Consider the following 26805-nt stretch of genomic DNA (forward strand, 5'->3'; position numbering starts at 1 on the left):
AGATGATGTAGGCCAAATTTGCTGTGATCTCACATATTTTATTGTGGAAAAAGTTGCAAGAAGACAAATCATTAGCCTCATAGGATAATTGCCTGTCACATTTTTAGCCAAATTGTGATATCTGTGAGACTTTACTCTCTTAACACTGCTGCTTCAGTTTGCATCATTGGCTGTGTCCTGAAAAAACAACAACAATGACTTAGGCAATTATGCTCTGAGGCTAACAGTATTACAGTTACCACTGAATTCTACAGTTAGTACTTTTTAGATATCCCTAAGAAGTCTGTCACTAATTGTTGGCTGGTAGAATGCAGGGATAGTGGATGCATGATTTTTGTTGGTTACATTTTTATAACCAGTGAACTAAATGAAGCCATCTCTTTCAGTTTGTAGTCCCTATTCTGTGGTCTCAATCAAAAGAGAACATTTTTCACTTATTTCACTTACTTCTGCTGCATTCAATTCAATATGAATGCTGAAAGTTTTATCTGAAGACATTGCAAAGTCAGCTTCATTATTTCATACACATTTTTTTTTAATCCTTCATCTGATATAACTAGTTATGCTCCGAAACTTTGCACACTTAGTCAGTTGTGTGTTAATTACTCAATTAGCTGTGAAACAAAATAGTTTGGCAGTGAGAAAAGTCTAGTGGTCCTCTCATTTCTGGCCCTTATCTACACTGAAGCTGTAACATACTAAATTGAAGTGTGGAGACACGTCTGTCTCTGTGGGACTAGACTGGAGGTACCCGCCTCAGTCCACGTCTCCACATCATCACTCCTCATCCTAACATTCATCCGTCTCCTCCTCCATGATCCACTAGAATTCTATCATCAAACATCTCTCAGGGATTGAAAAATGAGATCTGTTCCAAAAAAAAAAAGAAACAGATAAAAGTATCAAGTCAGTGAGTAAATGTGTCTGATAAATCAAGAGTTTGTAATTTTTAAAAATGAAAATGATCAGATAAAAATCATAGACTTCATGTGGAAAAACTGACACCAACATTTGACACCAGGAGTTTAATTTTTATGGTAAATGTCAGTAAATATCAGTCATTGGTTTCCAGGGGCAGCTGGTCTATAGTGGGCAATAGTGCATCGCCCTCCTTAAGCCACACAAAAAAAGAAAGAAAAAAATAGTTTATTTTGCTGGTCTGTCTTAGTATTATTGTCCAATCAGCAGCCTGAATATCGCTGTGACATTCAGCAGCCTGAAAGTCACTTTCCAACCAGCAGCCCCACCCCCTTGGGCCATTTCAGTCAGATTGAAAATTGCCCCAGGTGCTCTCATAGACTTACATGTTGAGATTCTTTTTTTCTAATTTTGGACTTTACAGTTCATTTCTATGGGCTCCGGGAGGGCTTGCCCCAACGTGATTTCATCATACGCACTGATGCATGCTTTTATTACCTCCGCCAAGGAGGTTATGTTTTTGTCAGCGTTGGTTTGTCTGTCTGTCTATCTGTTTGTTTCTCTGTGTGCAAGATAACTAAAAGAGTTATGGACGGGTTTGGATGAAAATTTCAGGAAATGTTGATACTGGCACTAGGAACAAATGATTAAATTCTGGAGGTGATCGGGGGTGGGGGGGGCACTGATCTGCCTTAGCGGAGGTCTGTGCTCTATGAGTGCTTTTCTAGAAAAGAGAGCGCAGACCTCTACCAAGGCAGATCAGTGCCCCACCCCCGATCACCACCAAAATTTAATCATTTGTTCCTTGTGCCAGTATCAACATTTCCTGAAATTTTCATCCAAATCTGTCCATAACTTTATGAGTTATCACACAGACAGTCAGACAGACAAACAGACATCGGGGGGGGGGGGGGGGGGGGGGGAGGTCTGCACTCTCCGAGTGCTTCTAATTTATTATTATTTTACCCATTGAACGGGTGATCTTAGCCATCATCACAAAAATTTCCCCTCCTGAGAAATTTGTCAGGAGCCGCCACTGTTGGGTTCCTTGATTACAAATATTTCATGTCTGCATCAGTCCTCAAATAAAATATATTGGTAAAACTGTAGTGTTACTAAAAGCTTGTGACTTCCTGTGGGAAGCGCAGCATCAGGCCATGAAATGAGCCTGACCCGGAGCAAAAATAGTTAAATGGGCAGTGGGTTAATTAAGCCATCAGAATGTCAGCTCAGGTGGCAGCCAGGACAGCCTGCAAATCATATCAGCATTGGCTGTGTTTAGCACCCTTCTGAAACAAAAACATATGTGACGAATATCCAGGGAACCATGCTCTCAGATAGCTAATTTTTGCCAGAAAAGGAAAAACCAACAGCCAAGCAAGAAAACTGTAGTGTGGAACAGCTTTTGCCGACTCCACTTTCAGCATCATTACTACCATCGTCTCAGCTCTGTTTGACTGCCATGGCCTTGCCTTTGACTGCTATCATCTGGCTTCCTTGTCTCCATGGAGATTAATGGGTAGGCTCTGACAGGTGCAGAAAACCCTGTATTACTCTGTCAGCAAGCAGAATCAACAATAAACACATGGATGAGGATGCTACTGCCAGAGGCCAGTATCATCCCACAGGGCTTAGCAGAACTTCCTATCAAAGCCAAAGCACGGTCACGCAGAGCATAGCTTACAAATCTCCAAGGTGGATGGCACAAGTGGCGGCGCATGAGAGCGTGTGAGGGCATTTGCTCATTTGTGCGTGAGAGGGGGCTTGCCTTGTTTACGGTTTGATTGACACTTTAATGTGCCACTGAGGCAGGGGGTGGGGTTGGCGCTGAGGATATATTAGCATAATTCCCAGAGTGCCAGAGGTGGTATTGAGTGTCAGGGAGCTATTCCTAAACTCAGCTGTGACCCACAGTAGCACTGGGTCAACTTACCCTCAGGCCAACATGCACATACATACACAAAGACTCAGACAAACACACATATTACATTTATGACCATTTATATTAATACTCCTGTATGTTCTGGCACATATCCAGCATCCAGACATAAACAGGCACCTGGATATGTAAGAAAGTATCGCAGCACACACAATACACAAACCTGCAGCCCTTCACACATATTTACAGACACACACATATGCAGGTCCATTTACACTGTGGCGACAGTGAGTCTGTTAGCAGGATGCCATAGTAGAGAAGGGTGGACAGATTTAGGTCTCCCTCACACCTAGCTCTGCCAGAGGTAGAGGGACTAGGAGGGGTAACGATACCGTTAACACTCCGAGTGCCAACAGACGACCCCACACCACACCACCACCTTATCCCAACCCGCCAAGCCTCCTTCTCTGCTCTAAATCAGCACCTCTCATTGGGTTATTCTTCCCTCTACACAGCAACAACTGTTATTTAGAGCTCTCAAAATAACACGGTGGCCAATCGTAGAGCTGGAACAGAAGTGGTGGTCAGTGTAGAGATTGACTCCCTTGACCAATGATGAGCCAGGGAGCGGGGGGGGAGCTACACACAGGAAACAGAGGGTTAAAAAAATGGAAGAAAACAATGAAAGATGCAAGGACGGAGTGAGATTACTGTAAGGTTTGGAGAAAGAGTTGCATGAGAGTACAGGGAAAGAAAAGAGAGATGGACAGGCAGACAGAGGATGGAGGAGGAATGATATCACATAATGATGTGTTCGGGTGCTCACTATTCAGTACAGACTGTGGCAGCTACCATGGTAACCTCATAAATAGGTGCCCTACATATCAGCAGGGCATAAGGTTACACAGCTCAGTAAATAAACGCACAAACAGCAGCAGGAGAGTGGTGAAGAGAAGACAGTAGAGCAGAAAAATTAGTAAAAAAGTAAAGATAAGACCTACATAAGTGAGGCAGGGGTCAAGCCATGCGAAGATTTTATCCTGGGTGTCGGTGTTAATGTGTGTTTGTCTGTCATACATCATTACCATAATTACTTCTCAGTGTGCTTTTAAAGACCCACATCAATCAGACACAAGCTGAGCTAACCCCCCCCTTTCTGAGTTTATTCACTGCTGTGTTATGTATACCAACTCGCACACATACACACATGCTCCAATTCCCTTGCCCTCACTCCTCTGCCTCTGTAGCAACAACCCTAAATTACCTTTAAATATTCCCCAGGGAAGAAAGCAGAGTCAACACACATACACACACACACACACACACACACACACATACACTGATGCACTCACATATACCCACAGTACCAAATGAAAGTTAAAAACCAGGAAAAGTCAACAAAGAGCCACTCCTAACACAATGAATTGTTTTGTTCCACGAGTAAAAGCACCAGCCTTCTATTCAATTCTGGATACAAAGCCTGTATCAGTGTATTCATCACAGTTAACAAACATTCTTCATCACAGCCCATCTATTACTGCTGGATCAACCTCAAATCAAAACCATAACATCCTTGCCTGGGTGTTATTGTCAGGCATGTATTAAAACCAAATAATGAATGCCTCATAAATTGTCTAGTTTCAAATAAAGGCAGAAAGGATTAGATTTTCTTATTCTCTGAAAGTCATTTTCTGATTCTATAAGCACCTTTAAAATAATACAGAAAATGTGTGGCAGAATTAGCATGCACCCCTTACATATAGCTTCAGGAAACTTAAATACACAATACGTGCGTTTACATGACAACTTTTATTCCTGGTTTAATCTGAATAAACGTTAGATCCTATTTCAGATGACCATGTAAACACCTTATTCCAGTTGAAACAGAATAGTTAGGAATAAATTTAAATCCGAATAAAGTCACTGGTTTAATCCCCTTTTAATTCCGAGCTAAATTATTCCTGGGACATGTAAACCCTTTATTCCGTTTGGACTTTATTCCTTCCATTCTGCGCATGCTTGTTGTCTTGTCCTTATCTTGTTCTTATCATTTCTCATGTTTACAATTCTGAAAATGTATAAAAACTTAACCGACAATATTTTGAACTGAAACTTAACCCATAAAGACCCAGGGTTACTTTTGTGTCAGTTCCATAATTATTTTTTCTCTATATGTAACCTTTCTGAAGGGATTTATCACCATTTCTTGCAACATTATAGTCTGTGTTTTGGATTTTTTTTCTGTGTGTGAAAAGGTGGCATTTTCCTATATTTAATTTAATGATCATGTAGATGTTCATTAAAGCTCAGATTAAAGTTGAAGATAATTACATTAGAAACAGAGAAAAATTAAGAAAAAGTGACGTTTAAAGCAAAATATATCATTAACTGAACATAAACCAAGTGTCTCCATCCACTGTCACTGATCCAATTCCAAGGGTTTTACTGGTGATTCAATGTTGTAGAAGATGACGGTGTTTCCATGGTAACCACGGAGCCTCTGAACATCCAAATGGGCCATATATGATGACCATGAAAAGATGACAAACTGCATTTTACACCAATTATTTACATGTATTGATAGGATTAATGGATCAACAGGTATTACACAGTTTAGATCATGTGATGGTTTTGGTTGATGTTGGACGTTCGGGTCTTTAAGGGTTAATTTATAAACCTTTTTTCGATTAATACTATGTAATTCAGACCTATACTTATAGTAGTTAGAAACCTATGTGCATTTAAGTTTACAGAGGCGTCAAGTTTCATATAAATCTTACAAACAGTAATTAAACAAATATAATGAGGTACAACTGGTGTGCATGCTCCGTTTACCATACTTTCTATATTGGCTTCAACCAAATACAATAAATGCAGGGTCACATTTTCCACTACATTTGCGGAACAGCAAAAAGTGAATGTAAAGTGAAGGTCTGTACTTGTAAGGTTACTGTGTCACTTACTCTGATTACTTCAGGAATCTGTTGGATGAGCAGTGTTGAACCAGTGTCTTTCACAGCAGCAGAGTCACCAGCAGCAATGGCAGCATCTCTTGCAGATACTGTGGCCGGAACAGAAACAGGAACAGGAACTGGTGCTTCAGGTGTGGCCACAGGTGTAGGTTCAGCTGAATGTATCGAGGAATGCAATATTGCAGGTGCAGGTGGATCAGTCTCAGGGGTAGGGGCAAGGGTGTCTGAAGTTTTATCTGTTGCCTCAGTTGTTGGCTCAGGTATGGGTACAGGCATAGGTTCATGAGAAGTATCAGGTAAAGATGTCGGTGCAGGTTCAGAGGCATCCGTGCACACAATCTCAGGCATGGAAGGAGCCGGTACAGGTAAGGCTGGAGGTGTATGTGCTGTTGACTGTTTTGGTGGTATAGCTGGGGCAGCGTTTGTGTGTATGGACAGAGAAGCTGGAGTGTTTGTACTCTCCAGAGAGGAGTCGGCCCTGCAAGTGGTGGCCAGTGTATCTTGCAGGAGCCTCATCACCTCACGCTCCTTCCCACTATTCCTTTCAGCACTCCCTGTGCTTCCCGCCCCAGAATCGACCAACTCTTGAGCAAAACTTTCAATACTCTCCAGGATTCTTAGCAGCAGAGCCCCATCCTCCTCCTCGCCCACTACACCTTCGCTATTTTCTACCAGGGGAGAGATGACAGCCTGGGGAGTCCTGGAGCTAGGGCCATTCATTATGTGGCTTGCTGGCTTCTGCACTGGGAATGGAGCCATTTTGGGTTGAGCAAGAACGTCACTGGAGTTAACTCCCTCTCTCTTCCTGGTCTTGGCTGGAAGTGGAGGCTCAGTGTTTCTGGGTTTGCTCATACTCTGTGAGAGATTTTCTAGATCCATTAGCAGCTTGTCAATGTCATCATTCCTGTGTGTGACAGGTTTAGGTGAAGAGACTGCTGGAGGGCCGGAGGAAGGCCAAGTGGGGCTGTGGCCAGTGCTGACTGGCAAAGTATGAGCTGAAGAATTATGGAGTGTGTGTGATTGGGAAAGGTGCATATGCTGATTTAACACAGACCCGCTTTCGTTCTGGGAAGTGGTCATCCCTCTGGTTGGAGTCTGTTGAGGGATCAGTTCTGGTGGTTTGCCCACATCTGCTTCCTCCTCCTCGATATAGAGCGCCTCCATAGGGGAAGCTGGAGGAGTGTGTGTGTATGGTGGGGTAGGGGAGGTACGAAGAGGAGAGGGAGAGTGTGTTGGCGATGAAGATGAGTTAGATGGAGAACAAGCGACAGATGGAAGAGACAGTGAGTGTTGAGTGACTGAAGAGGAGTGTGAATGCTGTAGTCCATTGGTAAGTGAAGGGACTCTGGACGGGGAGCTTTGGACTGATTTAGCATGGCTCGAGTCTGGTTTCAAAGAAGATGAAGAGGAGGATGAACTGTAAGAGGAAGTAGAAGATACAGAGTGAGGCACAGTCTTAGGGATGGGAGGTGATTGCACTACATCCTCATAGCGTGGAGGTTGCTCATTGCCAAAAATTGGGGAGAAAGGTCCCTGTTGGATGGAGTGAAGGCTATTGACCAACTCGGCCAAATCACTATGTCCACCCTGACCCCCCTGCCCGCTGCTAATTCCCTCTAATTCCAGAGGTAGCCTCTTCAAGTACGAACTGAGACGGGTCATCACAGCCCGGTACACACTGTCAGGACTGGCTCCCCCATCCTCTGGCCCTCCACCAGCTTTCTGTCTGATGCACTGCTTAATGATGTCTGTGCATTTCTTTAGGTCTTCAGAGCATTTGAGTAGGATGTCAAGGCAGGCACGGATGTCCTCCCCCCCTGCACCCCCAGTGCCTGCCTCTCCTCGTGTCTTCTCCAGCAAACGGGCGATCAGGTTTTCCTCTCCCAGGGTGCTGCGGTACAGGGAGGCCACTGTGTTTAGACTTTGGTCCAGTGACCCAATGCTCGATAGGCTGCTGGTAGAGGCACTATTTGCTTTAGTGATGGCTGACAAGGTGTTTGAGCTTCCTTTTACTTTTGTCTCCTCCAGTCCTTTGCCAAGGGCAAATGGTGGCAAGTTCTCATCATTAGGGGTCATTGTGCCATTTGTCATACCATTGGAAGTTCCATTCGTAGTGATATTGGAGCTGAAGTGACCGTAGATTATCTCCAAATCGGTGGAACGACGACTGAAGGAGTCAGGACGGACCTTACGACCTTTCCGGAAGGTCACATGGCTAGAGGATGAGAGGCGGAGCTTATCAAAGGAAAACTCCTTGAGTTTGCCACTAGCCAAGTTGATGGCCTCTTCAGTGATGTCTTTTAAACTGCCAGAGGTAATAAGGTTCCCAGTTGATCCACCACCATTTGGAGCCTTTTTACCACGCCATGTGGAGCTGTCATCCCCTAAAGATAGGTTTCCACTGCTGCCTGCCCTCTCTAGAGCAACAGTACCACCATAGCTAGAGTCCATGGTAATTTTACCCTGGTTAGGAAGATGCTGAGTGATAATATTATGAGAATGTAATGATATGCTGTTGGGATCAGTGTATGGCAATTCAGGTGCAACATGCAGCTCAGAACATGTGCCTCTGTGTGCAACAGTACAGTCCAGTCCCTGGGACAGTGCCCCACATGGTCCAGAGCAGTAGTGCACAGCATGTGAGTGAGCACGCCGGTCCACAACTACACTGTTGTAACAGCTCACGCTGCTTACTACTACACGATAGGCTGCAGCCATGATCACAAATGTCCAAAACAAGTCTGTCAAAACAGACAACACCAAAAAGAAAAATAAATTCTTTACTAAATAAAATAACGGATTATGATTTTTTAATGATTTTGCTGAAACTCATCCAGGCGAGAGGGAAAAGCTGTTAGTGATCAAACACTGAATCATCTTGCAAGAAAGAACTATTTCTTGGCAACATAAACTACATTAACTAACAGATACAATGCTGTAACATTGGCTTTCGCTTTACACTGAACAATTAAAAGGCAATCCAAAATGCAGACTTTCAAAGTCTATGTTCTTCTCCTACACCTAAAAAAGATTTAAAAGGTTCCACTCGCTTGCAGAGGCAACAAAAAAGTGTTTGAGATCTCTGGGCCTCTTAGTAACAGCTGTAAGGTTCCTCCTCTCTCCACAGGCACCTTCTCGGCTTCCTCTCTAACAGCGGCTCATTATCCACTAATGACAGCCATGGAAGATGGCGACAGCGGAAGATCCAGCTGGGGTATCACCCATCCTTCCACGGAAGCAGCCCCAGGGGCCTAATCCCAGGCCAGCAAGGCCTTAACATTGCCCCAGCCTGGACTCATCCCGTGGGCAATGACACGTACGAAGAACCCCTTGGTTCACTCTGTGGTTTTAAGTCCTGAAGGATCTGACAACCATTCGCTGACTCCAACACAGCTGCAAAATAGCAGGGGATTGACCACAGATGGCCGGCTGCCACTCTTTCCGTGCACGCCTCTGGTTCTCCGTCACTCCCGTGGTTTCTCTCGCCCCTTCCGTCTCCTGCTGTCTGCCATGTGTCAAAGGCTGTGTGTGTTTGTGACGGGGAGACACCACCTGCAAAAGAACAGAAAGGAGAGGGAGGACAGAGGGTGAGAGAGAGAAAGAAAAAACAGAAAAAGAGAAAGGATTTCATTAAGACAGTTACATTCAGTCAGTAATTGTGTATGTGAGTGAATGAGAATGCATGTGAGATGTTCACATAAACAAACATTTCAATTCACAGACAAACACTGACTGTTTTTTATTGAAGAGGCGGTTCTATACAGTACAACAAGTCAAGCAATACGTAAACAGCAGTGACATGCCACATACCAGGAGCTAACAGATCTGGGTCAGATGGTAAACATACTAAGTAGTAAACCTGTGAGCAACACCCACAGTTATAATTATGAAGTGTTCTTTATTATTCATTTTTCTTATTCTATTTCAGTTCAGTTTTAGTTACTTTTTCTAAGTAGTTTTAGTTGTATGTTTATTTTGTTTTTCAAGTGTTTTGTGGAAAGCCTTGAATTACAGAGGCTGAAAAAGAATGAATGACGACAGAAATGAGAGAATGCATGAATTCAAATACAATTATAATATGAGACAATGTTTATCAAAAGATACAAAGCAAAAAAAAACAAAAAAAAACAGAGTAGATGTCAATCAATAGTTAAGGTATTAAACAGTCTGTACTAAAAGCCAGAATTAAGTTGTAGAGAAAAACAAAAAAAAACATTTACAACACATTAAAACAGCTTTAAATGAAGACTGAAAGCTTTACAGACTTTTCATTTGATCTAAACCAGGGGTGTCAAACATGTGGCCCATGGGCCAAAACCAGCCCGTCAAAGGGTCCACTTCGGCCCACAAGATGAATTTGCAAAGTGCAATAATTAATATGAACAACCAATTATGTCGAACTCGTTCAGGGGCCACATACAGACCAATGTGATCTCAAATAAAATAACAACACTAAAATGTGAATAACCTGAACAAATATGAACAACATGAAATGTATAAAGAAAATTAAGTGCAATTTTAACAATATTCTGCCTTCTACTAAATGTTTTGTGCCTTTGTAGATGTACAATACATTGGGGCATAATAGAGGCATAATATTGTTAAAATTGCACTTATTTTTCTCAAGAAAAATCTGTTTTTTCAGGTTAATCTCATCTATTTTGTTTGGGTAGTTAGTTAAAGTAAATATTTTCATAATTTAATCTTATTTTTTTGTACTAAAACAAAGAGAAAAGTTAGGAGTTGTCATTATTTATAGGTTATTATGCTATTATTTTACTGGTCCGGCCCACTCGAGATCCAACTGCCTGAATGTGGCCCCTGAACTAATATGAGTTTGACAATCTAAACAAAAGTGGTGGATGCTAAACCAATCCTGGCTCACAGTGAGGACAAAACAGCAGATCTATGGTCTGACAAAAAGAGACGGTCTTCAACTGAATCTAAGAGAACCATGTTTTTGTTTTTTACATTAACTGAAAAAAATTTAAATTCAAGATTCAAATTTCATAAATCCACAAACTGATGAAGGAAACGAAGTTGAATTCACGTGAAGTTCTATTTTGTTTTAGTTAGTGTTGTTTAGCCTTGTTCATTGTAGTTTCTACCAAGTTTTCACACCTCTGAAAACTGTTGTTTAACTTAATATTATTTCATATTTATTTTTTGAACTGCTAATTTTAGTCTTAGTTGTCATTAACTATAATGACTCTATCAAAACCAATTGGTAAGATTATTTTGGTTGTATGTTTTAGAGATGTTCACAAACACACAGGGCTGTCACTACCAATTATGGGCCCCATAATAATAATCGTTGAGGAAACGCAAACGAAACTTAACACGCTTTCATCATTCACCTCCCGACCTCTACACCTCTCTTATACAGCAGATCTTACACAAAATTTTCACAACTTCTATATCCACTGGGCCCCCTCCACTCCTCTATGGGCACCCCACAAATACGTGGCCCCATGAATTTGTCATGTTCACCCCCCCTAATCGGCACCCTAGCAAATACATGATCAAAGCATTAGCTGAAACAGTAAGTATATGTTTTACTTCACAGAGATGTGGAAAAAATGTAAATAGCGCTGTTTCCACCCGAGCGCTGTATTTTCACTTTAGTTTCTGTTTGGAGCAAAGAAGGGCCTGGAACAGAAGACATAACAAGAACAAGAGTAAAGCATTATTTCACTCAGTTGGACAATAGTAATTTTATTTTAAAACTTTTTGCAAGAAATATGTAAAGTGTGAAAAAGTGTTTGAGGTGTTTGAAGTATACTATACAACAGTTGTTTGGTATATTTGTGGCACACCCACTCTTTAGTTAGTCTTTTATTTTTTTTTACCCTGCCCCCTGAAGGGGAGACAAGGGGTATAGTTTTTGGTTTGGTTTGTTTGTTAACACTCTAGCAGCAAAACTACTGGCTGAATTCATACCAGACTGACTTTATAGATTGCCAGTGACCCAGAATAGATCTCATTACATTTGGGAACAGCAGGTCCAAGTTCAACTTCTTTATGAATTTTTAAAATCTTCCCATTTACTTATAATGGGCAAAATATGTGTGAGGGGCAGGGTTTGTTGTGCCTGGCACCACTTGGCACTTTTTGGTTATTATTTTGTTTTGGGCTGAGGGCGTGTGTTAATGATGACCTGACTTATCAACTTAACCCTTTCATGCATGAATTACGAGAGCCTTAAACACGAGTGTTTTTATTCTTCTTTAGGTAATAAAAAAAAACAATGTGATTGAAAAATTTTTTGAACCTATTTTTCATGGAGTTGCAGCTGCACACCATGGGTTTAATTTTTGAAGCAAATAAACGTGTATTTACTGATATACTGTGTGAAATCTATGAAATAAAGACTTTTTTAAAGCTGCTAATCTGATGTTTTCTCACATTTTAACATACTCTAATACTAGTCATTACTCACTTCATGGAGATAATATGCAAAAAGAAACACATTTTTGTTTAAAAAATTGTAGTCTAACAACAATAACAAGCATTTGATTTACACTCAAACATTTTAGTGCCGATCAGGTTTATCAAGAACAGCAAAGTTACAGTAATGGTAAGAATTACAGTGTATGGGATGATGCGTGTTGGCTGATACGGAACTAAAACAACAAAATCCATGAATATACTGTACAAGAGAACATCAGTAGAACAGCTGTCCACTGTAGTGACCACTATGCATGAAAGGGTTAAATTGGCTTGATTACTCAACTTATAAGGTAGCAATAAGTTATTAAAATGTCCAAGTCTAAATAAGTCTATTGTTCCCTGTGTCTCTCTTCCCCTTTCAGATACTTTTGGATGTTTTCGTATCCCAGTATACTCCAGTCTTTTTTATTTTTCCTCTGTTTTTCCGCTGCTTCCTGAGGGCCAACACATTTCTTTAGACTTGTGCCATCCCACACATAAATACTTATATATTTATTATACCATTGCTGTGAGACTGCACTAACTGCAGTTACAGACCAACCTCAAGCCTTTTCTGAAGCACACAAGCATAATATATATTTATAGAAACAGAAACATGGGAGCTTATCATAATTTTACAAATCCAGTGCATGTCAATTTAAATCTAAACTATTTAAAGCAAAGAAAAGTCTGGTTCTTGTATCCCCTGTGGAGGTCGGGATTTTCAGAAGGACTGCGGGAATATGAAACAAGATTGAAAGGTTATTACAACTTAGGCTGAGGGTGTGACATATGATCTGTAGTGGGTTCACAGGGGAATTAAGGAGCTGGAGTTTTGTACTTATAAGTGTGAAAAAAAAGCAGCAGAGGCAACGGAGAGGAATGATTGGTTGGCTCGTGGGTGGGTGAAAGTGGCTGGCAAAGGTAGGGATGGGGGTTGTTGGCACCTGGAAAAACAACTATTAAGAAGTAGTATGTAAAAAACAGGCGGTCACCTCAACTGTCTCTGTCCTGCTTTCTCTCCACACAAACACACACAACAGCTGGATGCTGCTGAATCAGTCTCTTGAGCAGGAAATTACACTTCCTGGCAAGCTGTACTTTAGCTTAAATCTGGACAGACAGTTAGAAATAGGCCATTACAGGCTAGTAATCAGACACACACGTTTCGGTCTTCTTTTTTGTACACACACTTAATATGTGTGTATATACATACTGGTAAACGCCAGCTACCCAAAGTGATACTGAGTGTGTAAACAAACTCAGCCGGTGTTTATAACCCTGAACAAACTCCACACACACATACGTACACTCAGCCACGAATGCCTGCACATACTTCACTGACACACATAGAGAAAAGTGTGATTTACTGGTGAACACACACTCTATGGTATGTTTTCAAACTTTGCCCTGATTTAGTGGCAGCTAGCTTTTGTTTTCTTTTTTTCTTGGAAAATTTTATGGGTGAGTTTCCTGAGAAAGCATAGACTTATCAGCTTTCAATTTACATCAACAAGCCAAAGCTCCAACACTTGAATCAGGAATGCATTTGGACATGAAAAATGGACGTTTATTTATAAGCAGTCTGAGATGGTTCAAAGCAGCAAAAACAAACTTTAGTAAGACTCGAAGCCTATTCATTTCAGATACAGGTATGTGTTATTCTCAGTGCTAGCACTATAAATAACGTTAACCCAGGCACATTGGAAAGACTACCCCCTTAGAACATTTGTAGGCTTTTAACAAAGTGCTGCAAAGCAATTTACTGTTGAAGTCTCATTGGTCTCCTTTATCTTGTGCTTCTTCCACTTCTTTCACTTTCTGTTTCTTTTCAGGGGTTCCAGGGGTTTTACTACTTTCTTGGTCTGTACAAATGGATTTAACTAGTAGATGTGGATGAGTTTCCTGTGTTCTTTGTTCCAAATTAATGTGAGGTTACTGGTGCTCACCTAGTGCTAGGATATAAAACAATAATGATATCATCACTATTGTATGCCTGAGTAAATCTCATTCATGTTATATATAACGTTTTCATCATATGTAAAAAAAAAAAAAAAGTCAGACTGTGCTGTAAGTTAAAATAAAGAAACTGGAGAAAATAAGTACTAAATCATTCAATCAGAGGTGTATTTTTGTCTTGTGTCTTCAGTTATTTTCACCTTGTTTTATCTTTTTCATTTTTATGTCAATGCATCATTTTTGGCGCTTTTTCCCTGAAGGTATTAGCTCAGCTCCCCTTAACTTTACTTGACTTGGCACCAGCATGTTTCCACCGCAGGTATCGCACTCCCTCAGGGCAACTGGTCGTCATAGCGAAGCAGCATAAACTATTTTCACACTAACTCACATTCAGTGGAACTGCAGCTGCAAGCCAGGCAACAACGGAGGGGGTTGACACTTCAAAGTGTTCATTACAATGTGAAAAATAACAGGTTATTTGAAGCTTTTTCAGGCAAGAATTGAGTTGTGAACACTTCAAATAGATGGTCAACTTATCAAGATAGAGCCAACTTGATGATTTGCTTAGAAGAATTCACGCTAGCTTAGCTTGTCCCGTGTTGCAACACACATACAGTTGTGGAAAAAATTATTAGACCACCCTTGTTGTCTTCAATTTCTTGTTCATTTTAATGCCTGGTACAACTACAGGGTGGGGAAGCAAAATTTACAATATTTTGAGGCAGGGATTGAAAGACAGTGTATGACCAATTAGTTTATTGAAAGTCATGAGAATTTATTTGCCACAAGAAAATTGACATAATAGAAAATGTTTTTATTCTATGTGTCCTCCTTCTTTCTCAATAACTGCCTTCACACGCTTCCTGAAACTTGCGCAAGTGTTCCTCAAATATTCGGGTGACAACTTCTCCCATTCTTCTTTAATAGTATCTTCCAGACTTTCTGGTAATAGTTTTGCTCATAGTCATTCTCTTCTTTCCATTATAAACAGTCTTTATGGACACTCCAACTATTTTTGAAATCTCCTTTGGTGTGACGAGTGCATTCAGCAAATCACACACTCTTTGACGTTTGCTTTCCTGATTACTCATATGGGCAAAAGTTTCTGAAAAGGTATGGATAATAGTGTTAGGTATGATTATGACATCAGTATATGTTTGGTTTCAAAACAATTGACGTAGTGCCTGCTGAGAAAAAACAACTAAATGTTTATTGTAAATTTTGCTTCCCCACCCTGTAAAGATACATTTGTTTGGACAAATATAATGATAACAACAAAAACAGCTCATCAGGGTTTCCTTGATAATAACCAAAATCACTTTAGTTCTTACATCAATATCTATGGCATTGTACTGACTAAAACAGTGCTTTTGGGCATTCCATGTTTTCTTTTCGGTCTGTTTTAGTCACATGATACACACAGGAGTTGGTACTTGATTGCATAAACATTGTTTTTGATGATTTTTGATGGTCTAATAATTTTTTCCGCAACTGTATGTATTGGAGGCATGTCCAGGGTGAGTCCTGGCTTCACTCATAGGTAGCTGAGATAGGTTCCAGTGACCCTAGTCAGGATAAGGCAGGTTCAGAAAATGAATGAAAGAATGAATGTATGTATTGGCACAGTCCTTCTGAAACGGCCAACCTGTGATCTGCATGATTCCACATCATGTTTATGTTTATGCATTTGGTAGATGGTTTTTTCCAAAGTGACTTACAGGGAAAGCCAATCAATCACTCAATCAATCAAATTTTATTTATATAGCACCAGATCACAACAAAAAAGTTATCTCATGACACTTTATATATAGAGTTGGTCAAAACCAGACTCTAAGCCAATTTACAGAAACCCAACAGAATCCTCCAGGAGCAAACACTTGTGACTGGTGGCAGTGGCGAGGAAAAACTTCCCTTTAACAGCAGAAACCTCAAGCAGACCCAGACTCCTGGATCATGTTTAACATCGCTTTACCTCTCTCGGAAAACTTGGTGAAGGTGGTACTAGAAATAGTATCTGGTGATCCTGAGTGACCCCAGAGTGAAAACACCAAAAAAGTCATGTCAAGCCGATACCGACGGTGGAAAAGGTAGCATTAGTGTTTTTAATCTTGTTGTGTGTTATTTTCATCCTGTTTTGTGTTTTACGCCGTGTACATCCTGTTACTTCTTTGACATGGTTCACATCATTTTGTTACAAGTTTTATTCATCTTTAATTTTCATCTTGTGTTATGTTAGTGTCTTTTTTTGTCTTGTTGCATCTCTTACATAATTTTCATCTCCTTACATTTTATACAAGCACAAATAATTATCTGCTTAGTTTAGGAACAAAATGCAAAGTTTACATTGGAAAGACATGATGATTTTACCCTTTCATGCATAGTGGTCACTACAGTGGACACTTACTCTACAGCTGTTCTCTTGTATATTCATGGGTTTTGTTGTTTTAGTTGTTTTAGTTGCATAATCAGTGATTTAATTGGTTTTCCCCTGTAAGTCGCTTTGGAAAAAAGCGTCTGCCAAATGCGTAAACATAAACATAAACATAAACATATCAGCCAACACAGTGGACACTTATGCATCATCCCATACACTACAATTCATACAATTACCGTAGCTTTGCTGTTCTTGATAAACCTGATCTGCAGTGACATGTTTTAGTGTAAATCAATTGCTAACTGTTATTAGACTGTAATCAACATTTTTTTTTTTTTTTTTAACAAAAAGGCCTTTTTTTGCATATTATCTCCATGAAATGAGTCATAACTAGTATTAGAGTATGTTAAATTGTGAAAAAACATCTGATTAGCAGCACTAAGAATGTTTTTATTGCATAGTTTTTGATATTAGGTTTTAAATACACATTTCTTTGCTTCAAAAATTAAATGCATGGTGTCTGGCTGAGTGGACATTTTTGTAACTCCTTAAAAAAAATAAATGAAACTCGATTGCATTGTTTGTTTGTTTTTCATAGCTAAAGAGGAATAAAAACACTGAGGAAAAATATCTTGGCTAAGGTTGTCATAATTCATGTATGAAAGGGTTAAAGTGTATTATGATAACTATTAGTAGTAACAGATGAATATTTTTATTGTGGTAATATTTTGTCTGTAGGACCCAGCATTCCTTTCCCTCCTTCCCATCCTCTCCTCTTATTCTGTCACTGTTTTGGACCCTCTCTTTTCCTCCCTCCCCCTCTCCTTCCTTCTTAACCTGTCTAAAAAAAAAAAAGTCCTCCTTCAACTTGACCTTCACAAGGAAGCACTAAATCACCAGAGGCCACTTCTGTCACAACCTTCAACCCTGCCACCAAAAGTATGTCCGTGCACTAGTACTTGAGTGCAGTGTGCACAGACATGAGTTGTGTATTTTGTGTTATCCTGCCTACGATATGTGTGTTGTTGTTTTGCTGTGTGTAGCATGTGCATGTGCGTATGTGCATGTGGTGAGGTCCCAAGGGGGCCTCAGAGGGTAAGTGGGTCTTTGTGAAGTAAAAGGTCCAAATAGGAACCCCAAACATACCCCGAGGGAGAGAGGACAGGCTCATACTCGCCCTCACACCAACACACAATTTCTGTGTTGTTGCTGAGAACACACACAGAGAGCAGAGAGCTTTGCTATGCCGCACACATACTAAGGAGATCTGGGAAACACAGACTGGTGGCTCTCTGGGTATTGACTTCCGCCCTTCAATAAGGGGACAACAGTAGTTACAAAAGAGGGATTACTGAGGCTTTACACACAGAAAGTCTCCTCTGGAAAACAAAACCTGTTTTCACACACAATAATCCAAAAGGATGGAACCTGGATTTGTATGAGAAGACAATTCTCTTTTGCTTCTATCCTTTATTCCATCCAATCACATCTTTCTTTCCTTTCCCACACTCTGATCTCTACAAATGTCCTAACTAACTGCAGTTCTGACCCACTTCTCTGCTCCCTTTCTGTAATCCTCACATGAATTATTTACTCTGACTTCTCCTGCCTGGTTGCATACGTACACACACACACACACACGCAAGTTGATGTGCAACAACTACACACTCATACGTTCTGAACAACTGAGTCAAAGTTATTCTGCAGCCAGGTTTGTCTAGTATCGGCCCTGCTTCAATCAACTGCCGAGTTGTCATTTTCTGGCAGACAGATGCAGAAGATACTCTGCCAGAGTCTGTATCCTTGTCAAGCCTAAATCTTGCTTCAATTATCATCATTTTCTGCATCAGATACTGCTGCAAACAAAGGGAAAAAAAGAGAAAAAAGTGCTCTGCCAATCAAACCCTTGAAGAAAAACAACCGTCCCTCATTTGCAGGTGAAATAATCTCTGACCTAAATCTCAGAGACAGAATCATTGTTGCCAATAAGATATTTTAGAGACTATCAGAACCTACAGAACCAATAAACAGCACCAGGCATCTCAACTGGAATCTGTTCTGTGGTTTGTCCAGTTTGATTTTCAGTTTCAGATTCACTGATTAAGAACTCCTCAGTTCAACAGTTTCTATGAAAGTCAAAAATGGTTAGGGGTGTAGTCATGAATAAAAAACATGTTGTTTGAACTGAGTTTTATGTCTTGAAACTCAAAGGTGTTTCCGTTCACATAAAGTGTAATATATGCATTCTGGCCTCAGGTTTCTTCTCTTATCATTATAAACCTTCCTTCAGGTTGGAGATCCATAAACATAGTGGATATTAATATTTTAAAATTCCAACATCTGCAATAGACAGGATTTTACATATATATATTCTTATTCAAATCAGCCTAAAACTACTTTCTGAGACAGTCAAGCAATCGACACCACGAACCACTTTTTCACAACAGCCCGAGTATAAATCAAACAGTATTTTTTTTTTTTGCTGCATTTCATCCCATTTCTCATCCATATTTTCTTGCTCTCTTTACTCTGCTGTGTACTGAAATTCTTTGAAAATGCAGTATTTAAAAACACAGAGGGATGGTTGTATTGATTTTACAACCACGTCTTTCTTGAACAGGAGGTTCTGGTTTTTCTGGGGGTCTGGATTTGTGAAAGACCTGGCCAGGTCTCACACAGAGATGAGCGAGGAGCTGCTGCTATGAAGCCCAGACGGCTGTATGTGAGCCAAAACACAGGGATGGAGGGAAGAAGACTCAAGGAGGTATCTGACACAATTATGGAATAAAGTTGCTGTTTGCTTATGCTCTGAAATATTTACAAGTTTATCATATCTTACTTATGCAGTCAAGAAATATCCCTAAATGATACTTTCCCTTACATTTAATTAACACTTGATGAACATGTGTTTGTGTGTCTGGCAGAGATTTGGGGGTTTTCTCGGTATGTCTGGCAAACGTATTGTCTGGATGAGACCCAGGCTGCTTCTGCTGCTGCTGGGAATCACAAATCACTGCACTCTGGAGACCTGCACACGTATGCAAACACCGCCGCTGTTTGTGTGGAAACTACGTCTGCAGGCGTGATAGATCATGCCCTGAAATAATGGCACTGGTCTTTATAGGTCAGAACAGCAGTCGGGGCTAAACGGGTTTGAACCGCAGGTGTGCAGGTTCACAGTATCACTCTGAAAGGAGAAAACACTGGACAAAGCTTATCGTGATTTATATTTGAAGAATTGGTTTTCATTTTTACGATGTCAACTTAATAACTGTGTTTTCTGTGAATAGCAACAAATAGTTTTTGTAGAGGAGAGCAGAACAGGTATTCCTCAAAAAGAAAATCATTCAAACACAACATCCATTGTTTTCATAGAAATCTAAGCTGGAAACAAGATTTTGGATGTATGAGTAGACTTCATTTTAAAGGGAACAACAGACATGTTACATTAACTGTACAACATATGAAAAAGCTGAATAATAGTATAATAGCTGAAAGTCTTGTGACTTGTTTAACAGCTGACTGAAGTTTCCAACTGAATGGAAGTAGATGAATCTCAAATTGAAGTGGGTTTGAAGGAGTTTCCCATTCACTTTACAAAGAAGACATTGGAAAAAGCTTAATATTTTACCATGTTTAAAAAAAGCCACCTGTTCTTCTAAGGCAGGTCACATTTTCAATCTGTACAAAATTGTGAGGTGAAAACCCAGCTTCTTAAACATCACAGCTTAATTCATATCCTGTCTCAATGGGCCCTCATTTGTGCCATACTTCCATCTGTCCTTCTGCAGCTCTTTTTACTATCCACCTCACACATTATTTCAACGAAGGCTGCCCTGCACTTGTGGTGCTGCAGCAGTTTTTCCCTGGTGCCCTTCACATCTCTTGGGGAAAGTGGGCTGTGTGAACAGCTCAGCACCTCATTAGAGAAAACACAGCACCCCAAGGACTACAGGACACACTCGTAAACACACATACACACAGCATACACAATATGCCTTCAAGGAAGGTGTTGGAGGCAGAAAAGAGGATGTTTTTAGGCCTTGTAGCAGGTGAAGGAAACCAGTGACTCACATCTTTTTTTATCTTTAAAATGTTTCCTGCTAAAACTGCTTGTCCTTATAAGGCTAACAGACAATGTAGATAACACACATACACACGCACACACACACACACACACACACACACACACACACACACACACACACACACACAATCTCTTGCCAGTGCAGAGGGCAGTGAAACATGCTGCACAGACACGATAACACTTAAGGTCATATGATAACGATGGAAACAACTAAATGTGCAGGAGGAGAGAAGTAACTAAGTATAAATACTATGTTAATGTACTTAAGCAAAGCTTTCCGGTATCTCAAGATTCTTAGGTGTCTACTTCATTCTAACAGCTTTCCTGCATGTTCTTCCTTTGTCTGTGTGGATTCTCCAGGTTCCTCCCAGCGTCCAAAGACATGCCCCTAAACTGGTTGATCTGAAATCGCCTATAGATGTGAACGTGAGTGAATGGTTGTTTGTCTGTATATGTCATATGACACATGAATGGTAGATGGAATACGTTCCAGCATCCCCACAACCCTCTTGAGGATTAAGTGATTCACAAAATGAATAAACAGGAAAACATCATAAAAGTTGCAACAAGAGGAAACTGCAAACAAACATGTTTCAATCTATTCTGTATTTTATACTTCTATTTTGGTTTTAATTTTTCTTCTGTACAGCACTTTGGTCCACTGCAGTTGTTTTAAAGTGCTTTACAAATAAAGTTGGATTGGATTGGCTATCCTTAAAACTTCCAACTTCCTTTCATACATTTCAGAGCCTGTACTTTTCCATTTTTACTGCAGTGAAGAAGTTAAATCAGGGATTCTGCTTCTTTTTTTCTTTCATGTAGTATCTATACCTCTACTGGAGTAAAGAATGTGTGGGCTTTTTGACAGCCTCTGACCTGTAGTAAACACAAAACGACACACACATATTGTATCTCCACGTATTTAGGGACTTAATATTGACTTATCTTTGTTTCTTGGAGACTTACTCTAATCACATCATGCATAAACTTCATTTTAAAGTTAAAGCAGATCTTGATCCTCAAATGCAATGATTTAGATCAATTTTCTACCTCTTTGCCACATCTACAGATGGTGCATGTGGATTTAAGCATGCCAAAGCACACACACACCTACATGTGCACACATCTGTTTATTCTGTATCGCCTGCAGCTCAACATGACCTGGTCTTGGCGTTGGTGCTAATTTAAAAAGCACATTTTGGGTGATGTCATGCTTTTGGCTGTGTTCTGCTAATGCACACGGAGATAAACTCAGACATCAGACACACATATACACATATACGCCCACACAAACACACACAACTGGCACCAAAGACAAAGGACATACAAACAGATCTAATGTAATGCGCAAAGACAGCTGACCTGGATTCGACAGTTTATTCTTGCTGCCACCTACAAAGCAGACCCAAAGGCAACCAGCTTACACTAACCACTTCCAACAAGAAAGGAGACACACATCCAAACCAAGTCAAAGCAAGGAAACGGTGTGTTGAGAAGCAAAATATTCATAAACCAAAGCTTTGACAACTGCAATAAACCCCACATAACAATAATCATCACAATATAATCCTAGCCCTACACAAACGTTCATTTTTTAATATAAACGTGATGTAGACTGATCCAAAACAGGCAATTCCACGAAAGTATGAGGGTGTGAAGGCTCAGGAGGATTTCAGAGAACGAAAAGGCATGTTAGTTTTAGATGTCTGTGGAATTTTATGTGTATTATCACCAGCGCTGATGCGTTTCATCACAACTGTGTCATGAAGTTCATCTCAAAAAGTGCATAATAGTAAATATAACTTTCACTTGAATAAGTTCTTGATAGGATTACTCTTGGAAATCACAAAAATGGCCATGCAACATCTAAGAAAAATTAAAAAATAATTACATAAAGGCCACATTCTGGGTTTTTTTTTTTTTGTTTTGATCTTTCGCTTAAATAGTCAAGATTTTTTTTAAAAACTGATGCGTGATCACTTGTTTGCCTTAAATGAAAATGTGCCAATATTAGCTCTTAGTTGTCCTTAAATGATTCATAAAAATGCCTGAGTAATGCCTGACTAATCCTGCTGATTAGCTCTGGAAACCCCTAACGGAGATACTTTTCTGAAAGGTTATGACTTATATCATATTTATGAATTTCAAGGCAGTGCCTGAGGTATAACTTAACATAATGATGTGACTTTATTCTGGTCAGGAACAGCATTTATCTTGATCGTGGAAAGAGCTGCTGTAGTTTACCATTATCAATATTTATCACAGCTATAGAAGTCACTCTAATAGCTAAATGCATGACGAAAGAAGGGGACAGACACTATTAATTATTTGACAATGAGTGCTCAGACACGCTTGCAGCCCAAAAAGGAAAGGAAATAGACCAAAACTAGACGGCAAGGAGCCAAAACCACACCACGTCTCAGACCCACTGCTGGTCGGAGCTGAGTGATTTGTTCTGAGGGAGTAAAAAAAAAAAAAAAAAAAACATTCCCCAGATACTTTAGTGTCTTTACACTAACACACATTCAAAGATTAACCCATAAATCCACTCCTCCATTACAGGGACATTGTGCTCAAACCAAACACTCGTGAAACCAAATCATAGAAAGTGTGTCATAAAACCAACAACACAATGGATCTGCCCACACGCAGCCGACTGTGGGAGACATCAGTGTTTACTGGTGGCATCACTTTTTTCTGGGCCCAAAATGTAAAGTGATAGGAGTGTAGTGGGCAGGTGTGAAAAGACAAACAGCACAACATTTCCACACAATCACATGTACAATGTATGAGGGGAGAGACAGCCCAAACAGACAGACTGGCAGATTTAAAGACTGTCTACTGTTATTAGGGCTGTGTATCGGCAACACTCTGGTGATACGATACAAATCACAATACTAGGATGACGTTATGATATATCACAATTAGGGATGTAACGATATGAAAATTTCATATTATGGTTATTGCGACCAAAATGATCATGGTTATCATTAGTATCGCGGTATTGTTGAAATTGTGCTCAAAATGTTCAAAAAGTGCTTATACACACACTGGAATAATTTAATAAAGATGTATTTTGAGAAAAAAGAAAAACAAACAAACAAACAAATAAAATACTAGCACAATGTACTTTGTTGGCAGAAACATTCAAATATTACCAAGTAAACATCAAACATACAAATGTGCATTAAAGATGACACCTTATGGCCATTGTTTAACCATTTTCTATATCAAGTTTGAGTTGTTTTAGTTTCTTTTTCATAGATAGATAGATAGAACGGAGGTCTCTCTTTCTCTCTCTCTCTTTCTCTCTCTTTCTCTCTCTCTGAGTTAGGGCTGCACGATTAATCGATTTTAAATCGAAATCGGATTTTTTAATTAGTACAATTTTTAAAAAAGGGAAATCGTAAAATCAATTTCATCTCTTTCGTGCCTGCGGGCCGCGCGCTTGCGGGCTCCCGTAGGCTCCTCCTCCTATCAGTGACAGCGGTCTGTCACAGAAGTCCGTGTAATGACTGGACTTTAAATGTGTTAATGAGCCCGCAGTACTTATAGCAATGTAAGCCGTGGCTTCACGCACGGATCCCGCAACTGAAATATAACTGCATGCAGATCACTCATCTTCCGTTGTCCCGGATCCGTACCGTACTGTCTTCTTCTGAACCGGGTCCGGGTCTCGGGGTCAGCAGCCTCAGCAGAGGAGCCCACACAGCCCTGTGCCCACACACATCCACCAGCTCCACAGATAGAATCCTTCCAGCGTGTCCTGGGTCGGTCTGTTCCACGCACGGATCCCCCAGTTTAAATAGAACCGCATGAGGATCACTCATATTAACGTGGTCCACGCACACACACACGCACGACTGATGCCTGTCACTGACTTACATTGGTATCACTTCTGTGGGCCCAGATACCCAGGAAAAAAAACAAACAAAAAAAAAAACCATATATATATATATATATATATATATATAAATATATAATTTAGTCATCTTACTTGCTAAATTTTTCATTCACAAATGTAAGTTCTGTAACACAAAACCAAATATTATTTATTTGTTGAAAGATGTTGAACTTCATTTAAAGCTGTTAGATAAATCTGGAAACAAAAAGGCTATAAAAAACATAAGTATTTGCTCTGATTTGGACATTGTATTGTAGTGTATTCCCCCTGACAAACTTCTGTTATTTTCTTGTTGTATACATTGTTTGTATACTCTACTTCATTCAATAAAGATTTAATTAAGAATAAAACTTATGTGGGTTCATCACGTGATTCCATCACAGATTTGAGGTGCCTTGCATTGTTGGCTGCTCATGAAAACAGCATGCTGACTTCTGTTGTCTTTTGTAGTTTTACCCAAAAATCGAAATCAAAATCGAAGATCGAGTTTTTAGAGGAAAAAAATCGGGATTTTTTTTTTTGCCAAAATCGTGCAGCCCTACTCTGAGTATTCAAAGTGCGGTAATCAAACATGGTTATCATGATAGTTAGAATTGAAATGGTAACACTAACCACTGGGAATTTTACTGCAGTTTATCAGTATACCAGTAATTGTTACATCCCTGATCACGATATATCATGATGTTGTTAAAAAGGCGATTTTTTGTTTGTTTGTTTCCGTTTTTTTAATGATTATTTCAAATTTTGAAGAATTGAATTCCACCAGAAATATGCACAAATATTAAACCTGTTTTCATTTGATCACAACAGGATCTAAGGAGCCAAGCACCGAACCTGGGGGGGGGCTTTTTTCATTGCTGCTCCAACCCTCTGGAACTCCCTCCCACCTTCTATCCGACACTGCTCCGACCTCAACACCTTTAAATCCCTTTTAAAACTCATTTATTTAAGAATATTTTTAATGTTGAATCTTCATGTTTAACTGTTTTATATTTATATACCTGCCTTTTGCACCTGCTTTTAATCTGTTTGTAATATGCTTGGTTTCCGTTTTTATCTACTGTATGTAAAGTGTCTTTGAGTTCTATGACAAGCACTATACAAATAAAATGTATTATTACTTTTATTATTATTATTATTATTATTATAGGATCTAATGCTATATCACCAAATGTTCCTGTGTTAAATGATGTTTTACAGACATTACAGTTTTTATTACAACACTTTTTGGATGATTCAGATTTTCAGACCATTTACAGGAAGCTATGCAAGGCTAACATTGGTAATAAACAAAAGAAGGAAAACTATCAAAAGATGGAGGAAGTTACAGTGAGCTGAATAAACGTGCACATCTGTCTTTAAACCTATCAGTGTCAACTACAGGAAGAAGCAGTCCATGCAGACGATGACAACACGACAGACGTATATCAAGCAAAGTTGTTCAGTCCACTCTCAAAATTGGAGGAAAACTAACCACACAAAATGTACACAACATAAAAAAACAACATGAACCTTAGTTCAGACTTGTAGTGTGAAAAGTAAATCACATACAGGTCTTTAAACTATTTAGATGCATCCACAAATCTCTGTAAAGTCTGTCCACCCATGAGTTGGTTGTTTAAAACATGATATTTCACAAGTAGCTTGGCAAAATCTCTTCAAAACTGGCACAAACCTTTACTTGTAATCAAGAATTAAGGTCAAAGGTCAAGGTCTCTAACATGATATAAGATACACAATGCTTCAGGATTTCAGATTATCACATGCATGCATGTGGCTGACACAAGAAACAAACACTAACGTTACAAATAAACTAGGGATGCACCGATACCACTTTTTTCCAGACCAAGTATGAGTACTTACATTTGAGTACTTGCCGATACCGAGCATCGATACGAGTACTTAATAATCCCATTCCAGTTCTTAGTTCCGTTTGTAAATGTGCTTTATTGTCGTGTTGTATGTGTTGGAATGAGCGTTTCTCAATTAATCCACCAGGGGGCGCCGATCTGAATTAACCATACTGGACAAATACCACGAAGAAGAGTAAAGTTTTATGAGAAGAAGAAGAAAGTCAATAATAACAAACGTGGAGATGACAGAGGTAACACTAATGTGATACTAATATTGCAGCGTTTTCACTGGTAAGGTTTAAAAGCTTAGCTTCAGCAGGAAGAGAAAAGAGAAATGAGCCATAAGTTTCGTTTTCACTTCTACTGGTGGCGGTCTGCACCGCTCCATACCCCCGGCCCAACCCTGGGTACTTGTCCTAAATCTGTCAGT

General features: G+C 39.8%; 1 protein-coding gene across 4 annotated transcripts in view; it reads right to left on the minus strand.

The window, feature by feature from the left end:
- The window catches only part of ppp2r3a (protein phosphatase 2, regulatory subunit B'', alpha), a 123298-nt gene that overhangs the window by 47357 nt on the left and 49136 nt on the right, over positions 1–26805 (minus strand). For all 4 annotated transcript variants that reach the window (XM_030127330.1, XM_030127329.1, XM_030127327.1 and 1 more), the window contains one exon: positions 5761–9321. In XM_030127330.1, coding sequence (XP_029983190.1) covers positions 5761–8487 — 2727 coding nt within the window. In that variant the 5' untranslated portion in view covers positions 8488–9321. The remainder of the gene's footprint in view (positions 1–5760; positions 9322–26805) is intronic.

This window comes from Sphaeramia orbicularis, chromosome 22, assembly GCF_902148855.1.
Source record: "Sphaeramia orbicularis chromosome 22, fSphaOr1.1, whole genome shotgun sequence".
Lineage (NCBI taxonomy): Eukaryota > Metazoa > Chordata > Actinopteri > Kurtiformes > Apogonidae > Sphaeramia > Sphaeramia orbicularis.